Source organism: Arvicola amphibius, chromosome 14 (genome assembly GCF_903992535.2).
Source record: "Arvicola amphibius chromosome 14, mArvAmp1.2, whole genome shotgun sequence".
Classification (NCBI taxonomy): Eukaryota; Metazoa; Chordata; class Mammalia; order Rodentia; family Cricetidae; genus Arvicola; species Arvicola amphibius.
In genome coordinates this window covers 28,315,685-28,338,770 of record NC_052060.1, presented here as the reverse complement: position 1 = coordinate 28,338,770, position 23,086 = coordinate 28,315,685, and the positions used below count along the sequence as shown (strand labels likewise).

Sequence of the window (23,086 nt, the reverse complement as noted above, 5' to 3'; positions counted from 1 at the left end):
TCTAATGAGGGAGTTTCACATATCCATAAATAATGTTAATTTTATACGTAACACAATCATCCAGTGAGCTTTATAGAAAATATAGACTGTTTAGACATATGCACACACAGACAGACATATATACACACACACGTACACACACTCATTGTGCCCACACCATAATTTCTGAAATGATGGTTGAGCTTAGACAGGAGTGAACCACACTCTCCTTTGGTTCCCCAAGTGATTCTAAAATGCAATTGGGATTGAATTCTTAGTCTCGGTTCTCCAGAATCCTTCCATTTCCAGGTATATATGGCCCCAAAGTAGAATGACGGTGTCTGGAGGAACAAAGGGAACTTACAGGAAGGAAGGAAGAAAAGAGCTGGAAGGACAGGGGCAGGATTAAGGGAGATAGGCTCAATGGATGGTACATGCTTGTTTAAAATTTTGAAAAGATGTAACAGTTACAAAGTATGTCTTTATCTTTTATCTTATTTTCACTTTGTACATGTTTGTGGTATATGTGTGTGCGCACACATGTGGAGAGTGTGCATACTCATGCAAGGAAGTGTGGAGCACGGAGGTGCCTGTCAGCAGTCTTTCTCTATGGCTTTCTACCTTATTTTTGAGGTAGGAGGTTTCTCATTCAACCTAGAACCCAAATTAGTTAGAACAGACGTCCAGTTCTGGGAACAGCCTGCCTCCCTCTCATGGCTGCCATGGTGCCAGGACGCGAGTTACTACTTGTGTGCCACAATGCCTGGCTTTGCATATCTGTGCAGGAAACTGAACTAAGGTCCTCAGTCTGGCACAGTAAGCACTTTACCCACCGACCCCCCTTGGCAGCCTCCTCTATCCCTGATTTTCAAAAAGACATGTGTTTTGAACATTTAACTCTTGCATAGTCATGATCTTTTATAACCTTAAGAGTTTTGAATTATGCCTTTTTTATCAAGAAGAAGTTTTTCCTTGGTGGAAGGAATCTCTGGTACACATGGAAGAGTAAGAATTTGCATTTAGAGGCTACTGGCCAGTAACACCTCCTAGAATGAGGATGGAGAGCATCTTCTTTTTTTTTTTTTTTTTTTTTTTTTCCTCATGGTTTATTTTTTTTTATATTTAAAAATTTCCATCTCCTTCCCTCCTCCTCCCCCCTCCCTCCCCTCCTTCTCCCCTTTCTCTCCCCTCCTTCTCCCCCTTCCCTCTCCTCCCCTCCACCCATACCTCCCCTCCCTCCCTCTCAAGGCCAAGGAGCCATCAGGGTTCCCCACTCTATGCTAAGACCAAGGTCCTCCCAACTCCCCCCAGGTCCAGGAAGGTGATCAGGAGAGAGAACATGAGAAAGAAAGTCAGGACCGTGAGGGAACCTCCAGCTGGCGACAGATGGGGAAGGTGACTGAGCCCCACATTGGAGCACTGGACTGAGCTCCCAAGGTCCCGATGAGGAGCAGAAGGAGCGAGAACATGAGGGAGAAAGTCAGGAACGAGAGGGGTGCGTTCACTCATGGAGACGGTGGGACAGAACTAATGGGAGAGCATCTTCTTTAGAGTCATTGTGAACTCAATCATGGGCAGTGCCATTAGCTGAGAAATAGCATCACCACCAATGAAGATGAGGTGGTAATGTAGGGAAAGAATATTTACAAGGCCACTGTCCCTCCTCTGTCAATGTCTCCACAAAGTCCTCATCCTTGTCTGCTTTGTCTTTACCAGTAGATAGTCACCGCACATGTCTGCTTTCCTCTAATTTCTAGTTGCCCAGAATGATACAAGAGTATCCTTCTTTGCTAAGCAACTACATTCGATCAAAGAGTGGTATGTACTTTTTTGGGTTTTTTTTGTCTTTTTTTTCCTTTTTAAGCCTAAAATATGCCTGCTCTCGGCTTCTGTAATGCCAGAGAAAAGATTCACTTTAAACTGATTTCTGTAAGCCCTAATTATACAGTATATTTCATAATAAGCTTTGCAAAATCTCAGCTTAGGAACAAAAACTCTGTTAGTAATAGCTTGTCACTACAATGATCCATGTGCCAAATTTAATTCACAGATAAATATAAAGGAAAAATTAAGAGCCAAGCAGGTCTAGCTTGAAGGTGGGCTCTATTACAGCCTGAGTTCAAGTATCCCTCACACAACCTTCCAGAGGCTTCTTACCTTTAAATTTGTGATGCTCAGTTGCTGTCTCTTCTGATTCATAAGCAACTGTAGTGTCCCCTCTAGAAACAGACCCTAGCTGCAGATATTAGCTGCCTGCCTCTTCTCGCACAATTTCATTTTCAGAAAACTCTGCCCTTGCTTAGAAGCTGCCACCGTGGGTTGAATTATCCAATCTCTGTCATTAAAGGTGGCAGCCACACACTTGAGAATGGTGTGGGGAAACTCCAGTGAGAGTGATAATTAAAGTTGGAAGAAGAAGGGTCACCTCCTTTCATTCAGCTCATTGGCTTTGGCATCAGAATAATTCCGAAACAGTGGGGGAGATGTTCCTCTCAGCATGACAGTATCTGGGTGCACACGTGCGCTTTCCATGGGTTCAAATGAGAATGCCACTTTAATTGTGTTTAAAGTGTTATCTTTGGTATGGGGAGTAAAAACGGTAAAAATGAGTTCTAAGAATACAGAGAAAAGACTAATAAGTATAATCTAAATGGGAAAAGAATTGGGGGAAAATGTCATGCATTATTTTTTTCAAACACAAAAGCGTTATAAGAGAAGAGCATTGTTGTCAGAATAGTCTAATGCTTAAATGTGCCTCTTCTTACTTCTTGGCTGTGGGGTCAAAAAGCCATGAGCTCCAACCCAGTTTTCCCCTCGTTGATTGTCATTTTTCGGTGGCCATTATTATCATAACTTATTCCTGCCTCAGAAAAAGCAGTATCATGTGAGTATAAGAAAAGGACCGTGAGGGAACCTCCAGCTGGCGACAGATGGGGAAGGTGACTGAGCCCCACATTGGAGCACTGGACTGAGCTCCCAAGGTCCCGATGAGGAGCAGAAGGAGCGAGAACATGAGGGAGAAAGTCAGGAACGAGAGGGGTGCGTTCACTCATGGAGACGGTGGGACAGAACTAATGGGAGATCACCAACTCCAGTTGGAATGGGACTGATGGATCATGCGACCAAACCTGTCTCTCTGAGTGTGGCCAACAGCGGGGGCTGACTGAGAAGCAAAGGACAATGGCTCTGGGCTCTGATTGTTCTTCATGGACGGGCTCTGTGGGAGCCTTCTCAGCTTGGTCGATCACCTTCCTGGACCTGGGGCGAGTTGGGAGGACCTTGGTCTTAGCATAGAGTGGGGAACCCTGATGGCTCCTTGGCCTTGAGAGGGAGGGAGGGGAGGTATGGGGGGAGGGGAGGGGAGGGAAGGGGGAGAAGGAGGGGAGAGAAAGGGGAGAAGGAGGGGAGGGAGGGGGGAGGAGGAGGGAAGGAGATGGAAATTTTTAAATATAAAAAAAAATAAACCATGAGAAAAAAAAAAAAAAAGAAAGTCACTGCTGGGCATTGCTTTTTCAACTGAAATATTTTTGTTTGTTTGGTTGTTCGTTTTTTTTTTTACCAGAAACAGCGATCTCATTCAACAGTGAAGCAGTTTGGGGGAACATATTTATTTCATACTGTTTTATATGCTACGTTAGAAAGTAATACTGACTTTTGAAGAGCAAACACAGGCAGGTACACTGAAGATGCTCATATACAGAGGAGTAGATGGTAAAAACAAAATTCAAATTTCAACTTCAGGATAGATTATATATTCAATCCTGAGGAAGACCCCCTACTTTTGTGTGTATCAGTTTCCTCCACTATGGACTCAGGTGTGTAACAGTATCTATTTTAGAAAGATGCTGAAGGACCCAGAAAGTTTAAAATACACAAAATTTTTACAACAATGTCTGGCACAGTATAAGCAAATTCTTAAGCACCTACCTACCACTGTGATGAAAATGAAATGTTTAGAACCTAGCAGAGTAGTCACTACTACATTTCTAGTTAGGGTACTTATTAATATTTTTTGTTTTAACAGTTTGGTCTCTTGCTCTCAGCTATCTAAGGAAAAGTTTCCTTAAAAAAAAAAAAATAAGGCTCTGATAGAAAACAAACACTTGGTATCTTTCTTGCCAAGACTTAACTGTATCACAGGAGAAATAATAGCAACATCAGGCTCCCAACCTGAGGAACTCCTAATGAGAAGATGCTTAAGATTTCTGATGGGTGCCCATAGTTCCCTTCACATCTGAAGGACTGTGTTGAAGAAGACAAATTATGCCTGTCCCACATGCCTGTATTTTGGTTCAGGGTAAGAGAGAATACAGAAGCAGCCAAGTTACCTGAAAGAACACCTCTTGGTCTGCTGAGCAACAGCACGTTTCTTTTGGAAGACTGATTTTTCAGGTTATAGGCAACCATTTGTGAATTTCATTAAATTCAAAAGTATTTAAATATTTAAAAATACATATCATGAGAGCATGTGACATGTGCTCCCTTTTGTCCCTGTGGAAAATATTTTCTATAGTATAAACACACATACACACACACACACACACACACACACACAGCTGGATACTTCAGGCTCCATTCACCACAGCTCACTGAAAGAATAATAGAGACACAAAAGGGCAGGCATAGAGACAGGGAGTGGGAGAATGAATGAATGATAACAAAAATAACCTCAACTAGACTACTAAAGAGAAAATATTCCTTATTACATGTAAATCTGATTTTACTGCAAGGATTCTGTTTGCTTCCTTAAGAATAAAGCTTTCTACAAAACATAGCGAGTTCATTTAGTATAAGGCTGTTAAAATTATTTGGTAAATTATCTCCCACTGAAAAAATATAAATAACCTACATAAGATATTCTGTTTCAGTCTTAGCTTTATATTTACAATGATTTATAGCCTGCAATTTCTCCCTAAGGTCATCACCTTCATAAATACCAGCCACACATGATGAAAACCAACTCAGTAAAATGGGTATTTCATTCCTCTTTCTTCTGCTTATGTCGAGGCTTCTTCCATGCACACAGTGCCCATTTATAACAAAACCCTCACACGGGAGGGATTTTATGAGGTCCCCAGCTTTCTTTCTTTATCTTTCTATGCATCAGCCAAGCAACTGGCAGATTCTTTAATAAAATATATTATATGCATTAATATTTATAAGCCTATGAATTGGATGTTTAAATAAACATTCAGCAACTCGTGCCCATTCTCTTGTTTTAGATGTTAAATCACACTTACATTGTCCGGGAAGTCAGCCTTTAGTTCGGTGACACTGTGACACCAATATGCAGCTGTTTTCTCACTGATGAGCTCAATGTTGAGGAAGGAGCTTTGTCCAGGGCCGTACATGGGGCCAGAAGTGGTCCCCCGAATGATTCTAGGCGAGACGTTTGTCACGATGTCCTAATGAAAGAGAAAACATATTGAGTCTCTGTTCCACAAAGAAAACCTGCGATCTTTATTATACACTCATTTCCATGTGACAATATTTTACGAAGTCTCTTCTCACATTTTTCCAGATGAGATTTTAACATACTTTAAATTACCATTGAGAATATGCTATTTCCAAAAGAAATGGTAGAATAAAATATTTTCTAGCTTTTGATAACTTTCTATCGTTCTGGCTTGTACTAGTAGAAAAAAAACCTTTTAATTAAATAATTTCATGCTGGTTTGGGGTGTACATATTTTAGTTTGCAGTTTAAAAAATAAATAAATAAAACATTAGAATTCCATGTAGGTCTATGTAATCTAATCATCAACTCCAGTAAGAATTAATGTTTAAAGACAAAATGTATAATTTTCTTAAAATGTTATTTAAATGCAAATCAACTAGGAAAAATATATTAGTATTACTAGCTAATTAAACTTTAACACATATTCTAAAAAATTAACTAGATCAAATTACCTGTACATATGTATAAATATGTGTACCTTTGCATATAGATACATATATATTTACATTTAATAGGATACATATACATATGTGAGTATTTGTACTCACATCCAATTTGAAGATAGTTTCCCTTCCCAAGATTGAAATGAGGTTATCAATAACTTCCTGATAAATATAAACAGTAAAATTAACTTGCTTGTTAAGTGTAATTACCAATCCCAGGCTGCTTCTAAATCAGTATTAGCAAAGAAGAATAACATTCATCCATTACTTAAAACTAAAAAGAAACAAAGAAGGAAAAAATGTTTCTATTGCCAACTTCCAATTAAAATTAATTTTGAATAAAGGTCATTTAGTTAAGGATTTATCAGAATTAGTCTTTTAAGTACCCCTCCTCACCATCTTGTCACTTTTAGTGAGATAACATGAACCCCCATTAGTATATAGCAATTAAGGTCAATTTACATATTTTAATTAAGAACCACCCCATATAAAACAATTAGTGTAATAGGCATACTAACTGGATTTCATAACATTTGGACGTTTTTCCAACTAGATAGACAGGAAACCTTAATTAGCATTAATTAGTGCTGATCTGCATATGTTTGATAAGGCATACCCTTGCCACAAAAGATTATTTATTCCTGAATGTGCCAAATGCTGCAGTTGCAGAGGATAAAAGACTTTTCTTCACATTGCATGTTAATTTCTGTTAATTTACATTCACTTTTACATCCGAATTAGTATATTATAAAATAAATGGTATAAATGTTACAAAAGCCTCCTTAAATATGTACATTTTAACTTATAGGAATTATGCCAGTTAAGTTTCGACTAATTAAGCCATTCCATTTCTATTGTGTTTGTGCACAATATCACCAACCTCGCTTTGATTTGCTGTTGAAAAACCCTGTTACACATTCATAAACGCTAAGATGACAAATAGAATCACTCCAGGAAGCTCTAGCAGACGGGGCAAATTTCCATCCTGGCAAATGCTCCACTGTGCATGCAGCCTCCCTGGGGGTGGCTCTGTCTGCCTCTACAGGTAGGTGTTATTGTGCTGCCGGGGTCAGAAAAGACATTTCGAGAAGTGTCTCCTTCCATGGCTCTGGTTTTCCTCTCTTTTCCAGTTTTCAGATTTCCCACTTTCGTTGCTGAGGTCCTTCTTTCTTTACTCACTGTTCTAAATTATTTCTCTTGGATAAATCCAACCCACATAACAACCTGTTCCTGCACAGAGTCCTTGGCCAACAAGGTGAACAGATTCAATTCAGGTCATCAAAGTGAGTCAAGATAGAAAGATTGGATAGGAGCCTCTTTAGAGCCTGATTAAAGTCTCCCACGCACTAAGAGTAGATGAAGTCCTGCACAATTGAAAAGTTGCTGTGAAGATAGCCTCCAAAGAGGTGATATAAATTTTCCATAGAGATAATTCAAATATTTAAAAAGCTATAAACCATGTTTAAGAGTTAACATATATAGCTTCAAGTATCGCTTTTCTCTGTCAGCAGCCATGGGCTTGCAGTATTCTGGGAATCTTAGTAGCAAAGCTCTTAAACTCTTTCAAAGTAAAAACACAACTTAACCCTCTTGTCCTAAGATTTCATCTTATTATCACATGTAAACCTAGCCAATGAACCTCAAAAAACAAACTATGCCATGTCTCATTTACCACGAAAAAGAAAGAGAAGGGAAATGAGGGACACAGAAAGACAGGGAGGGAGAGGGAAAAGGAGAGAAGGGGGAATGGAGAGGAAGAGAGGGAGAGATAGACAGAGAAGTTTCTTAGCAATCTCTGAGCTATATTTTCAGGCGCTGCCACAAGTTAAATGATAAAGATCCCCATAGGTCCATATATTTTAATATTTGGTCCCCAGTTGGTAGAAATACTTAGGCAGGAATAAGATGTGTGGTCTTGCTAGAAAGGTGGGCCATTGGGAGTAGGCTCTGAGTTTTCCAAAGCCCACCATAGGCTTCTTCTCCCTTCCTCCTTCCTTTGCTCCCTCCCTGCCCCCTCTCTCCATGCCTCTGGGCTGTCATGCTTCTCACCATGTTGGTAATAGACTCACCCTCTAAATCTATAAGCAAACCTCTAACTAAATACTTGATTTTATAAATTGCCTAAGTCATAATGTCTCTTCACAACAATAGCACAGTAAGACCCTGTTGGGAATACTTTCATTCCTTAACACAAACAATGATAAAGATTCTTTACAATACTATAGGTAGCTACTGTGTAGAATTTGTGAATATCTGTGTGTGAGTAATTTAATAGATTTTTTAAAATATAATTGCAAAATTTAACTCAAAGTGACAAAATTATAACAATCAGCGATTAATAGGTCAAGTTTAAAAAATAAAAGTTTTTTTCAAATTGAGCTGCCCTTGCAACTAATTTGCTGATTGAGACATTTTAGAATTTTTAAAGTGACAGATGAATGAAAATAGGAATCCAGCCAATTTTCCTTGGTTATGTGAGTAGATTGAGAGTTGCAGTGACTGGGCAATAACATAATAAAACTTTTAACCATGGATAACCAGAAGTTTTGTATAATTTCATAAGAAAATAATTTACTTTAGCTTTTAATAGCTAAAGCATATTGGTATTGCTTAGGGGAATTAATAGACTAAACATGGACAGGAACACTTAGACTAGATACAAGTCCATTCTCTATGCAAAGATAAATTATCATGGCCCTGATCTTCAGTCCATTAACAATGTTAAGTTCTTCAAAAATAGATGCTTATGGAGGAGGAAATGATAAGAGAGATGCTAGTTTTATGTGCTAATGGAACCACTATTGTAAAACTGAGTGTTAGCATCCTCTTAGCCATTGAGGTGATGATAGTGTGTTTTCAGCATGTTTTTTTTTTTCCAGCATAAATTTCACTATAAGACTTTGGATGCTGACCATCCTGATCATATCTGTTGAAGTTCATTTACTTGACTTCTCTAGACCTAAGAAAGGATCATACTGTTTCCATGGTTACTCCTGAATAAAGATAATCACAATGGCCTCAAGAGCAGAAAAAGTAAACTTAGTCAGAAGAGACTAGTCAGAGAACTAGGGTCCAATGACATTGAGCAAAATAGAAAAAACTAAAGTGTTCAGATTAAACCACAGCTGGGTCTGCAACCATGGATAGATTTTATAAATGGAGCTAAATAAAAAGGGCAGTCTACAAAAAAAAAAAAAAATGAATACAGGATAGTTCACGGAAGGACAAGAACCACTAACGATAGTGTTCAGTGATGCACACTGACGTGTAAAATTGTAACCCTAAGTACAGTATACTGAAAATGTAGAGGAGGGATTGTCTCTCTGGGTACACAGAGGAAAGTAGCAAAATGGGGGTAAAGCAGAGCAACGAGAACTTTCTCAGGAAGGAACAACGCCTGACTCACAGAAGGGCAGAAAGAAAAATCTGTTTCCTGAGCTATGTGGTTGTATAGTGGATGATATTATAATGCATAGATTCTGATAGGTCAGTCTAACTGAAAATAGGTAACTTAAATCTAAGTGATCCTTTTCTTTGTTCAAGAAAGAGACACATGTAGACTAGGCAACCTAAGAATTTGTTGTGTAGCAGAGGCTGGCCTGGAATTGATCCCACTTCCTCTTACCTTCCAAGCACTGGGATTATAGGCATATGTCACTACTACCACGTTATCTTTGCCTTTAAATCCCAAGGTTCTACTATGGGTTATTACCCAAGTATTTACTTGCTTTTGCTTTGAAAATAGTTAAGCTATTCGACTTTATAAATCAAAATTTCAAAGATGAAAAGTACCGCAGGACAAGGCACTTTCTGAAATATGTCATTTTCTAGGTATGTAGGCTCCGCAGCACATTTCTTCCATAAAGAAGGAAAAATACTTTGTAAATGTGTCTAACAGCAAATGCATTGTTACATAAGACTGCACTAGTCTGTCTAGCATGCTATCACCCTCAGGAGAGCCAAACGAAAATTCAACACTGGCCCAGTCTCAAGCACCACTCTGTCTTTGGAAGAAGTCTTTCCTCTCCCACGGTTCTGGAGAAATATGCCGATGTTTGATTACTGCAAACATAAGCATTAGAAAAATTTCTGATTGGTTTGAGTGTCAAAACAGGTACCGTAAGAGTCCATTTTCAAGAAACCATCTTTTCCATCTGAGTGTCTTACATAAATAGCCTTCAAAATCTGAAACAGTAATGGGACTTCCTGGGTGCAACAGGAAGATGTTTCTACGTGGAAAACGTAGAGAGAACAGCAATGTTATCTCACACATGTTAGATAAATTATCAAAGCAGCAGTGTAGTTTTTATTTTATAAATAAATAATGTATTATGCAGGGATGCGTCTTACAGATCTTTCACATGTATCAGAGCTGATGATCACTCTATCATCATGCATGCAAGGATGAAAGACAGAAATTAGTCGTCTTCCTCAGTTGCACTGCCACTGAGCATCCTAGCTAAGATCAGCTCTCAAGTGTACATGAGAGGAGAATTATAATAGCTGTGATTACTAATACATGATGTATGCAACAATGACTAGAATTTTTGTGAGAAAGTAAATTAGTTTGAACATGTTAACTATTGAAACCGGAGTGCAGTATATTTACTTTAAGAACATAAGGAAACAACCATATCTCAGGAAAATTTTCTGTTATCTAACAAACTGCTTCAATTCTAATTGCTTTCAATATCACGTCTTCTACCTGTCTCTCCCAGTCTCTCTCCTCCTTGTAGCCCATTTCTCTTCCCTCCCCCTAACTCTTTCCTTCTTCCAGAAGCTGTCCTCTGCCTCAATGCACATGGTGGACACAGGATGGGCTCACACTGCCTCCATGTAAATGGTGGATACAGAATGAGCTTTTCCTGCCTCCATATAAATGGTGGACCCAGGATAGGCTCTCTCTGCCTCCATGTGTATCGTCAACACATAATGGTCTCTCTTTGCCTCCATGCACATGGTGAACACAGAATATGGTCTCTCTCTGTCTTCGTACACGTGGTACACATAAAATGGGCACCCTCTCAGCCCCTGTGTACATGGTGGGCTCAGAACGGGCTCTGAGTTTATTTATAGGTTACAGGTATAGCCTCTTCCTAAACATGGGACCTTTTATATCAAACATTAACCCTTATGCCCAGAAAGAGTTAACTTGAATTGGATAGTCTACTTCTGCTTGGTTGCCCTTTCCTGCATGGCAGAATTAATTAAGGTTCATGTAGATGCTCAGATATATGAATATGGAGAAGTTGAGGAACGTGCAAATAATGTCGAGGAAACTACTCAGCGAGGATTCTCTAAATTCAAAACAACAAAAAAAATGCCATATAGATAAGGGTATAAATAACTCAGAAAATGGGTAAAATAGAAGCAAATTTAAATATTTACCTAGTGAAATGTAAGTTTATCATGATCTCGAGTCTACTGTGATCCCCATATCATATTTTTAGTGGCAAATACTTTGCAAAATCAAAATTCTAAGAACCCTTGAAACAGTCAGATCACATATAAACTGAGAAGTTGAGGCGCACATTTGTCCTGTGCAGAGGCTGGCCTAGAAGGGTGGACTCAGTCTCCGGCTTGGGCTGGGCCAAATGAACAGACAGGGTCCATATGGAAGAGATAATGGATGGAACAGGAAATGAAAACAGAAGGAAAATGAAAACTGTAGAAGCTGACAGGGCTTCAGCAGGAGAGTAATGAGCAGAAAGTGACGATACTGAATGTGTACTAGATACCTACATTTGAACCACATTGTCTTTATGCTTAACCAGCCAAATATATTCTTAATTACCAGAGAGACTGAGTATCTTACAGTCTAGAAAGGCAAAGTGTCATGGTCTTATGAAGCCTTTTATTGTTTTCCTTTTTATCCACTATGTACTTATATTTGGTTTTGTATTCATCGATATGCTCTAAAATGGCTTGTCTTTTGCTCTTTGACCTCATCTTTTGACCTAGGTGATCATTTATACATCATAGAGATGCTGTGTGGTAATAAGAGAAGTAACGCAGCCACAGTTGCTATTCAGAGTCCGATATATATATATATATATATATATATATATATATATATATATATACACACACATATATATGTATATGTATATACATATACATATATATGTGTGTGTATATATATATATATATATATATAAACTAATCACGTTGTCAGCTTCAAAAACAGCAGTGAGAGTTAGGTGTGTGCTACTTATACTAACGTGAGGGTGACACTAAGCAGTCAGCAATGAGGGCAGGAGATGACGTGGGATGGTGAGGCTGAAGAGAGTGCCTAATGACTGTTTTAATGAGTTAGAACTTTTTCTGCAGGCTTGGAGACTCCACTGTGTTTTGTCTTTTGTGCAAGTTATTAATGCCCATGGCTCACAGCAGCTGTGCATTCGCAGAGATAAGTTTCACATGAAACAGATGAAGAATTTTTTTCTGGGGCTGATATCAGATGGATTAGAACGTGATTAATCAACAGACAGGCTGGTTAAATTATTGGGTTCACTGTTCAGATAAGAGGTTTTGGATACACTCTGCCAAACTATAATTAAGTTAGAAATTTCTGTTGGACTGCGTTAAAGATGATCACGTGGTATACTTTGAAAAAATCTTTTATGGCCCAGAAGAACAGCTGCAGAGGTATAAGCATGAGTCAGTTCTTGTTAATTACTTTCAAGTATTTGAGCAGAATTTTCATTGAAAATCATAAATATATTCCAATAACTTTTTTATGAAATTTGTATAAGCCTTGTGGTTCTACTCTAGAAGTCACTCCAAATGAAATGGCTATTAGTCAAGGGACAATGTTAAAGGATCAGATAGGATGTAACCATTCCTGATATATGGCTAAGAAGATAGCAAGATAAAGTCCATGAAATAGTTAAAATAAAAATATTTTTCTTTTTAAGCACACAATCTAAATGCTAAAATATAGTCGTTTCTGAGGTATCAGAAAAAAAATAAAAACCCAAAGTGGAACTCCTAGAATACAAAGCAGCTATGGAGTTCCATATCACCTTAGGTATTTTATCTATCCTCGGTGGTCTCCAGACTGAGTCCCTGTTTAGTAGTAGGTGCATTCAAAATCTTCTAAAACAGAGCAACAAAAATGATACTGTCAACTTGTTTCCTAGAAAAGGGCCAATAGTAGGCTGGGTATCTTTAGCAGCCAGCAAGTTGTCATAAGAATCCAAACCTATTTGTGTTCCCAAACCCGAGTCCCCAGTCTTGGTACATTTCGATGTAAGAATTAAAATCTGTATGGTTCATTTTCAAGGATGGCTGGAACCTATATATGTCTGGCTATAAGTGAATCAAACCCACCATATCACCCTGCTAATATATGCTAGTGAAGTTATACATCTCTCTCTCTCAAACTACAGTATGCTCCCACAACTAGAATGCAGAATAAAAATGATTAACAATCAACCTTGTCTGCAAGTCTGTGTGTATAACGAACATTTATTAAAAATAACCATAATGTAAAATGTAGAGATAAACCCACCACAGTTTTCATTGAGAACAAAGATAAAAGAAAGGCGACAAGGAAAGACAGAACCTAGGTAATCTATATTGTATCCTCCTGCTAATTCAGTAAAATGAACGTTTATGAGTTGGAGGCTAAAGACTCTACTCAGTCAGTATTCTTGCCTTTCAGGACTATAATGCATGACTTTGCAAAGCTATAAAATAAGACACATTGCATTTTTGCTACTCTGAACATCTAGAGCTCTTATTATGAAGCAAAGGTCTTTGTTTCCCTCATTAGAGAAGTATACTACTCAGCGATAAAAAACAATGACATCTTGAATTTTGCAGGCAAATGGATGGAAATAGAAAACACTATTCTGAGTGAGGTAACCCAGACCCAAAAAGATGAACATGGGATGTACTCACTCATAATCGGTTTCTAGCCATAATTAAAGAACATCGAGCCTATAAATTTGGGATCCTTGAGAAGATAATAAGAAGGTGAACTCCCAAAAAAAGATATAGTAATCCTCCTGGATATTGGAAGTAGACACGATCGCCAGGCAAAATTGGGAACTTGAGGGTTGGGCAAGACTGGGCCAAGGGAAGATGGGGAGAGAAAAGTGTGAAGGGGAGAACGGGGGGAGCTCGGAGGAATGGGGTGCTTGGGATATAGGAAGGGTGGATATGGAAGCAGGGAAGCATATATCTTAATTTAAGGAGCTACCTGAGGGTTGTCAAGAGACTTGACCCTAGAGGGGTTCCCAGGTTTCCAGGGAGACGCCCCCAGTTAGTTCCTTGGGCAGCTGAGGAGAGGGAGCCTGAAAAGGCCAGTTCCTATAGTCATACTGATGAATTTCTTGCATATCACCATAGAACCTCCACCTGACGATAGATGAAGAAAATGACAGAGCCCCACATTGGAGCACCGGACTGAGCTCCCAAGGTCCTGATGAGGAGCAGAAGGAGAGAGAACATGAGAAAGAAAGTCAGGACCGTGAGGGAACCTCCATCTGGCGACAGATGGGGAAGGTGACTGAGCCCCACATTGGAGCACTGGACTGAGCTCCCAAGGTCCTGATGAGGAGCAGAAGGAGCGAGAACATGAGGGAGAAAGTCAGGAACGAGAGGGGTGCGTTCACTCATGGAGACGGTGGGACAGAACTAATGGGAGATCACCAACTCCAGTTGGAATGGGACTGATGGATCATGCGACCAAACCCGTCTCTCTGAATGTGGCCAACAGCGGGGGCTGACTGAGAAGCAAAGGACAATGGCTCTGGGCTCTGATTCTTCTGCATGGATGGGCTCTGTGGGAGCCTTCTCAGCTTGGTCGATCACCTTCTTGGACCTGGGGGGAGTTGGGAGGACCTTGGTCTTAGCATAGAGTGGGGAACCCTGATGGCTCCTTGGCCTTGAGAGGGAGGGAGGGGAGGTATGGGTGGAGGGGAGGGGAGGGAAGGGGGGAGAAGGAGGGGAGGGAAGGGGGAGGAGGAGGGGAGGGAGGGGGGAGGAGGAGGGAAGGAGATGGAAATTTTTAAATATAAAAAAAATAAACCATGAGAAAAAAAAAGAGAAGTAACAGAAGCAAAGTCCAGTCCTTTATTCATAAAGTATTTTACTCCAGCTTTCTGAAAATGTCCATAAATAAAATTCAAAGGACTGTGAGCTCACAACAGAAGAATATCCTGAAGACACAGGTAAAAAGACAACCTGCGTGACAGCCATCAGGAAACAGTAGGTTACAAAATCTAGTCTACCAAAAAATATGTAGAGTAGGTTGGTCAGATTAAATAACAAATGTTTGATAGCTCAAAAATACAAGAGAAATAAACATACTACCAATGAATCAGATGTTTCAGAATTGTAATTGAAGACTTGTAACTGTAATTCAAGATTTGTAACACAACACAAATAGAATTGCTAGACAAAATATAATCGTATTTGAGGGAAAAGAACCTTTATTGTTTAGGGTAAGCAATGGGAATAGGCACATGAGATAAAATGATTAATGAGATAATCTAATGAGATAAAAGGTATTAGTTAAGTTGATTTTATTTGGGAATGTTGCACAAAAGCAGCTCTAGTAAAAGGGGTAAAAACATGATTAAAGACTTTAAAGGCATTCCAGGTAAAGATAGAAATGGAAAATTACAGTTATATTTTACTAGAAGATATAAGGAAAAATTTGAGTAGAACTTGTAACATATTTCATATAGTTGGTCAAGGACACCAATCCTCGGGTACCAATAAACAGAGAAAAATATCTTTGAAAATTCAGTATCTATATACTTAGTGGGAAATAAAGCACCCAAAGGAAAGAAATATGAGCTGAAGACTCGAGAAAAAGCTACACCCTCTATTATACTCAATTCTGAGCTAGTGTGGGATTTCTTTTAAGCATCCTTCTTCACTACAAGGCTGATCAACTGGTCATAATTGACAGGAATGATGCAGGTACGGAGCCAAAATTACCTTGGGCTCTGTTTAATTACCTTCATAGCCAATCACTGCCTACTTCTGTGTGCAACCTAACATACTGGTGATTCTGAGAGTACTAACAGGACATTAGCTTCTGTCAATCCAAAAACCGAGAATGTCTTCCAACAGCATCCTGTATTTATAGCAGAAACTTCATTGCTGTATCATATTTACTTGATGTTATGATGAGTATATTTTTTAAATGACCTGAATTATGACTTTATTTTGTTCTGCACCTAGAAAAAATTCATAACTTTTATGGTACTGAAACATGGCACTAGAGGCAATCTGAATTTGTGTTCTAGTCACTGCTTACTACCTTTGAAGGAAAGCTGTGGTTTTTGTATAACAGAAAATGTTGAAAGAAGAATTTAAAATTAAAAAAAAAATAACCACAAGGTAAAATTATATTAGTACCCAACCTCCAGTAGAACTCTAAGGTAGAACATTTTGTATGAATAAGAAAGGTTAACTGAGAATTGCATAGTTTAGATTATATAATCCAAGAATAAGGGCCAAAACCACACAAAATAGTGATTGTTTAGAATGCAGCAAATGGGATGATAAAGTCAACATTAATTTGTTAAATGTGTTCTAATTTCATTTATGTTGCTGTAATAAAATACTCTGACCAAAAAAAAAAAAAAAAACCTACTTAATGGAAGATGAGTTTGGGGCTTATAAATCCAGGTTGCTACCCATAATTTCAAGTAACTCAAGGAATGAACTCAAACAGTAATTCACATCACACCCATAGTCAAGAACAGGTAGAGATCAATGTATCCACGTTGCACACTTTCTTACGCTTAACTAACCTCTTCACACTCTTATACTGCCTGGGGAATGGTTCCACCCAAACTGGACTGGATGCCCCACATGAAGTAATAATCAAACACTTCTTCCCCAGCCAGGCTCCCACACAAACCTGATGCAGATCGTTCCTAAATTAAAATTCCCTTCTCAAGTGATTCCAAAGTGTGACAAGTTGACATTTACAATTAAAGTTCAGAAATGGCCAAGATTAAAGCAAATGACACTTTAAATACAAACCGTTTGAGTCACACAAAAGGGTATGCAAAATCAGAAGTAACAAAAATGGCCATGTTCATGCAACTTCTCCCAAATCTTATAAAGACAATTTCTTTTTCTCAATAGATTTTTTGATGGCTCTCTTCTCCAGTCCACTGTGCATTGTCTTTTCATGATTGTTATGTCTTTGATTCTTAAACTATCCCTCTTAATAAGGTTTTCTTTGGGTTTTAGAGGAAAGCCTCTCCTTCCTTTTTTCCCCTCCTATTCTGTCTTTAATGTAATCACACTCTTCCTTTCAGATATTCCCCTAATCATGGTCTTAGTGCCCTTTCTCCTAATATGTCTTATTCCTGAAGTGTAATTATGGATCAGCTACTTTCTCAAACTAACCAGTGCAGCTCTATTTTTTTTATTCATTTGTCTGTTGCTTTATTGTTTTGAGACAGATTTTTTTTCTTGTTTGGTTTGTCAAGACAGGGTTTCACTGTTTAGCTCTGGCATTCCTGGAAATCACTTTTTAGACCAGGCTGGACTCAAACTCAGAGATCTGACTGGCTCTGACTCCCAAATTCTGGGATTAAAGGTGCATTCTAACACCACCCAGCCTTGAGGCAGATTCTTATTATGTATCCCAGGCTAGCCTGGAACCACTCTGAAGACCAGGCTAGCCTCAAAGTTCCAAGAGATTTTCTTGTCTCTACCTCCTGAGGACTAAGACCAAAGGCATGCAGCACCATGTCCAACTAAACCTCCCTTCTTACATCTAAAACTGTATATCAACATTACCGACACTCATCTTTAGGAATGCTCTAGTTTTTGTTTTTTTAATATAAGTAAAACAAATTAATCAAAAAATGAGAAGGGAGAGAATACGAATTGCAAAGTGGAAGTATTCTTAAGTCGCATAGACATTCAAGCACATTACCTGCATATCAACACCTCTATCAATACATGAATCCAAATGTTTTAGAAAGGCCAGGGACTCTAATCATTAAGACAATAACAAGGCTCTCTGACATGACTCCAACATCCTTTCAGCCACTACTAATTAAGATAGTAAAAAAAATTGCCATTAACCTATACAATGCTAAAGAGTGCATGGTAGAAATATATGTTACTGCTTGAAAACCTTGACATGAGCTGATGATTCATAGATAACCCCAAGCTAATTTTAAAAATATTTCATGCAACACACTCCTGATGTCTAGCTTCCTTGAGGAATTATTCCCACCAGTATTTTATTGATTAAAACAGGAAGATATGAAATGGAAGGGAATAAAAGTTTTGCTTTTATGAAAAATCATCTGAGCATATTTTCAAGTTTTCATAATGTAAGTTGAGCTGGCATGATATTTAATAATTAAAATAATAAAGTTTAATGTCTGTTTTCTCCTAAACCTAATAGCTCCCCCTACCCAATAGCATTTTCTTATACAGTAGGCTATAAAGATGCTTGTGTTATAATTATAAAACACTATTTTAAAAATGTATTATGTCCTACAGCACTTAGCCTTGACAAACAATTACCGGATCACATTCAACTGAATACAAAAAGCAATCTTTATCACAAGGTTAAAATTAACCTTGGAACAATAACTGCTTTCAAAGCTATTCTCAACTCTAAGCTGCTCTGTAGTGGCCTCTTTTGAGGGAATGCAAACAAGTAACTTGAAGGACATCTGAAAAACTTACTTCCACAGTCCTCTAAAGTTTCTCAATCATTTTAGATTCGTGTAGAATAATCTTGTTATGCCTGAAACATGGTGAATATGCCTTCATAGGAAAGCCTTATAAATCCCAATAAACTCAAAATGAAAATTAATAACTAAGAAAGCAAAGAAACCCTAAGAATTCTGGACTTTCAGATTACATACATTGTAGTAGGACTTTAAATTATGATCATGGTTTGGATATCATTATGAGAAGAACAAATCAAATGCTACAACAACTTTTCTTTATGGGGTGGACAGCAGAAAGCAAATGTATTTTCTAGTTGTTTCAAACTCAGTATTCTAAGACATTTATTTTCTTATCTGCTCATTCTTAAAAATGTAGCATGGAGGGCATCAAGACAGCTCAGGAGTAAGAGTGATTATGTGTAACAAGTCTTTCTCTGCCCTACGAGCCAGCACCTAAACAATGATGCCGAGACTTAATATTAATTGTGAAAGCTCAGCTTACAGCTTAGGCTTGTTAATAAGTAGCTCTTATAACTTAAATCAACCCCTTTCTATTTATCTACCTTTTCTATGTGACTTTTTACCTTTCTTTCCTTCTGTATGTCCAAATCTCTCCATATTTCTTTGATGTCTCCCATATGCTTCAATTATCTCCTACTTCTCTCTTTGCCTGGAAGTCTCACCTATACCTCTTGATAGCTATTGGTCATCGAGATCTTTATTAAACCAGTCACAGTACTATGTCACCATTCACAATGTGTTGTTCAATCTTGTATTTGGTACACTCAGAGAAAATATTCTATTATCTTTCTTATCTTGATAAATTCAAAGTTTTATGCCTAAACTATTTTCTATCATAACTTTAAATTCATCTATCTTTTTAGATCTCAAAATATTTTTCTTAAACAATTGAAGCCTTTGTGTTTTTTGACCTTATACACTTTATACCTCTTTTGTGAGTTTCTTTCTTTTTTATTGATTTTTATTGAGCTCTACATTTTTCTCTGCTCCCCTCCCTGCCTCTCTCCTCCCCTTCAGCCTTCTCCCAAGGTCCCCATGCTCCCAATTTACTCAGGAGATCTTATCTTTTTCTACTTCCCATGTAGATTAGACCTATGTAAATCTCTCTTAAGGTCTTCATTGTTGTCTATGTTCTGAATTTGGTAACAAGGAAAACTGTAACTATAGCTATCTCATCTTTAACTCCATCAGAGACCTGAGAAGGAAAGAAAATTACCTGTGTAAGTAGGAAGGGTAGATCAAAAAATCTTTTAAAACTATAAAAATGACAGAGACATCTGGCTGCCTGTACAGTCACCCAAGTTTCCTCTGCAATGTTGGTGCAACCAGCTTTAGCCTATAGACCTAGAATATCTTAAAAATTTTTTTTGTGGAACAAGAATTTTGAAGGATTGGCCTCCCTTGTTTGACAAAGTTTAGCAGTCACTTTCTTTTGTGTCATGCTTGTCCAATTTGGACAGCATATTATCAGCAGTGGAGGCAAAGCCAGTTTCTTGCCCAGTGTCTAACTTTGACATGATCAAAGCAAACATCATATGGAGGTTCTTTGATGTTCATCATTCTATTTGAAGTAAATTGGTGCTTCCAGAAGCAAACATATCTAACTTTCATAAAAAGCCTTAGGTTATTAAAACATTTTAAATGCCATGTTCTGTAGCTTTTGGAAGTATTTTAAGGCCATCTATTGACTTAAAATAACTTCTGTTTGACTTTGAAACCATATCAAATATGAGTATAACTTTGATAGTTATAGATGAACAACTATTAACCTGTCTTTTTTATTATCCTAAATAGCTTTCGATGACTAAACTTTACATTTTTAAATGAGTTGCATATACCTCAAACAACAGTAGAAACATATATACAGTATAACAAAAATAAATTCAGATTTGTTTCAATACATAAAAAGTCTTAAATGAGTAGAAACCTATTTTATAATGAAAGTAACTTTACACTTGTATCAATAAACAAAAATCAATACCAATTTAAAATACTTGAGATTGACAGTTGCTTTTTCGTTTAATATAGATTCAATAATCTATCCTTTTGTTATCATTCCTATATTCCTCCCCCCTTTTTTTCAGAAAGAAATCTCTGAATCTAGCCTTCCTTGCTTAGTTTCCTCCATTATCAGGACCAGTAACAACTTGTAAACAAACCAAATAACAATGACAAATAAGCATAATCTGATGAATGACCAAAAACACCCATCCCACCTATTTGGAATGTGGGTGTCATGTTCCCTAGAATGCTTCCTGTTTTATGGGGTCGAAGGCATCTTTATTTAGCTCTTCATGAAGCCAATCAGAAGGTGCCTTAACAAAGAATCATCTTCACAGTGTAAACAAACATTCTATAAAAATTGTGGCCAAGCCTGATGATCTAAATAAGATTCCCAGATCCACATGGTGAAAAGATAGAATAAGCTCTTACTAGTTGCCTTCCACATTCATACACCAGTATATAATTTCTTGGTTATTCACTTTTGATATTCAAATTTTAATATCATTATCTCCATTTCTCTTTCCTCCCCTTAAATCCTCCCATATGCCCTCCTTGCTCTTTCTCATAATTATGTCTTCTTTATTTTTATCAAAGTATTTTATTTATTTTATTTAAAAAATACTGTATTTTGAGATTATGTACACACAAACACATATTCCAAAATACAACCTGCTTAAAATATTACTTTTTAAAAAAAACAATACAAAACATATAATTTTTACATTTAAGTTATACAAGTTATTTTAGCTGTGATAGCTACAATTTCTGGAAAGGTATACTTGAAATAAAAATGAAAAATAGGAGCAAATGTAAAAACTTGGAAGTCTCCAAAGAATAAATGTTTATATATAAGTTGGTCTAAAATTAAATCAGTTGTTACTGAATATACTATCATGAAAGTTTTCCCATGAGTTTGTAAAATGCTGATTTGGACCCTTTATCTACATCTCTAAAGCAGATTTGGAAATTATCACATGTTTTAAGGAAAATCACAGTGGTTAATATTCAGGCTGAACCACAATCTAGTTTGAAGATTCTTTACAAAATTAATTAATAGGAATGGATGCAGTCACTGGTCAGATACCTAAATGCCAAGATTAATAAAACCACTTAAATGATAAGTTATGCCTGCATAGTGCTTTATAGTTATCATCTGAACTTTTCTTTGCAATGAGAGACTACATCCCACAGGTGGCCTCTGGGTTGTTTGGAAATAGATTATGAAATCATACAAGCAAAGCGATGTGGGGAGAAATAAAAGGATACATCCTCCTGATGACCCAAAACACCTATGGGCATATTAAAGGCTCTGAGATATCAGTACTAAATATGCCTGCACAACAGATAATCCACCATCTCACATATACATTGGCCTTTGAAATATTTTATATAATACCTATGAATATCCTCCAAGATCCTAATATATTTAATATGGGCCTTTGTGTATATCCCAGAATGGTCTGGAACTCAATTAAAAAGGATGCCTCTGCTCATGGAAAGCTAGGACTGCAGGAGGGTAGTAAGTAATATTTTAGAGCAGGCTTATGTTTATGAGCTATTTCAATGGACCAATGGCCTCCATACTTTTGATGACATGGTCAATTCCTAAAATATAACTACTAACATGTATCTCCACTGAAATATTCATAATGTAAGACAATAAAAAAGAGACCACAGAGACACATTTTTATTCTTTGTGGCCGCATATTAGTGCTTTTTCCTACTCACAAAAAATCTGGAGTTCAAAGGGCAGAGTGATAGATCAGGATATGAATGAAGTTAAGGATCTCCTCCACAGAGGGCAAGAGCAGAAGTCAACAGAGACCTAATGTTCCAAAGTCAGATATGCATCTTAGGCTTTTCTGGCAATGTGATCTCTGTTGTATTTATTCACCTCCACCACTAGTCATGGAAAAAGCCACAAACAGAATCAACAAGTGATGAATAAGCATGGTTGCGCTCAAATAAAAACCTTTGCAGGTACAATAACATTCAAATTGTATATTTATGTATGAATTCATGGACTTTTTTTCTTGTTACTCTCTATGTAAATGGTCCAAGTGAATTATGATAATTTAGAAAACTATAAATCATTATTACCTCATAATCTTCATGAAAACCTGCAAGAGACTGGAACTGGCTCATAGAATAATTTGTTTAATTCTTGTCCCAAATATTAAAAAAATTTAAAAGAAAAGCTAAGGGAGTTGGGACTATAGAGAAAGTTAAAAAACAATTTTAATTTCCTACTAACCTACATGAATGAAAAATAAATTAATTACTCAAATAAAGTTATGTCTCTAATATTACTGGAACCAAACCTTAAATTATTTGATAATAAAAAGTTGGGGCTGAAAAGATGCCTTAGAGATTCAGAACACTTGTTGCTCTTCCTGATGATCTGGGTTTGATTCCCAGTACCCACATGAATGGTGGGTTAACCTTCTGTAACTCCAGTTCTAGGAGATCTTGTTTGGTCCTCTGTGGGCAACAGTTACACACGTGGTATA

The 23,086-nt window shown here is 37.5% G+C and overlaps 1 protein-coding gene across 1 annotated transcript in view; it reads right to left on the bottom strand.

Moving 5' to 3' along the window:
* Positions 1–23,086, bottom strand: part of Dpyd (dihydropyrimidine dehydrogenase) — a 780,348-nt gene that overhangs the window by 322,068 nt on the left and 435,194 nt on the right. The window contains exon 14 of the mRNA XM_038311847.2: positions 5,220–5,384. Within this exon, the coding sequence (XP_038167775.1) occupies positions 5,220–5,384 (165 nt within the window). The remainder of the gene's footprint in view (positions 1–5,219; positions 5,385–23,086) is intronic.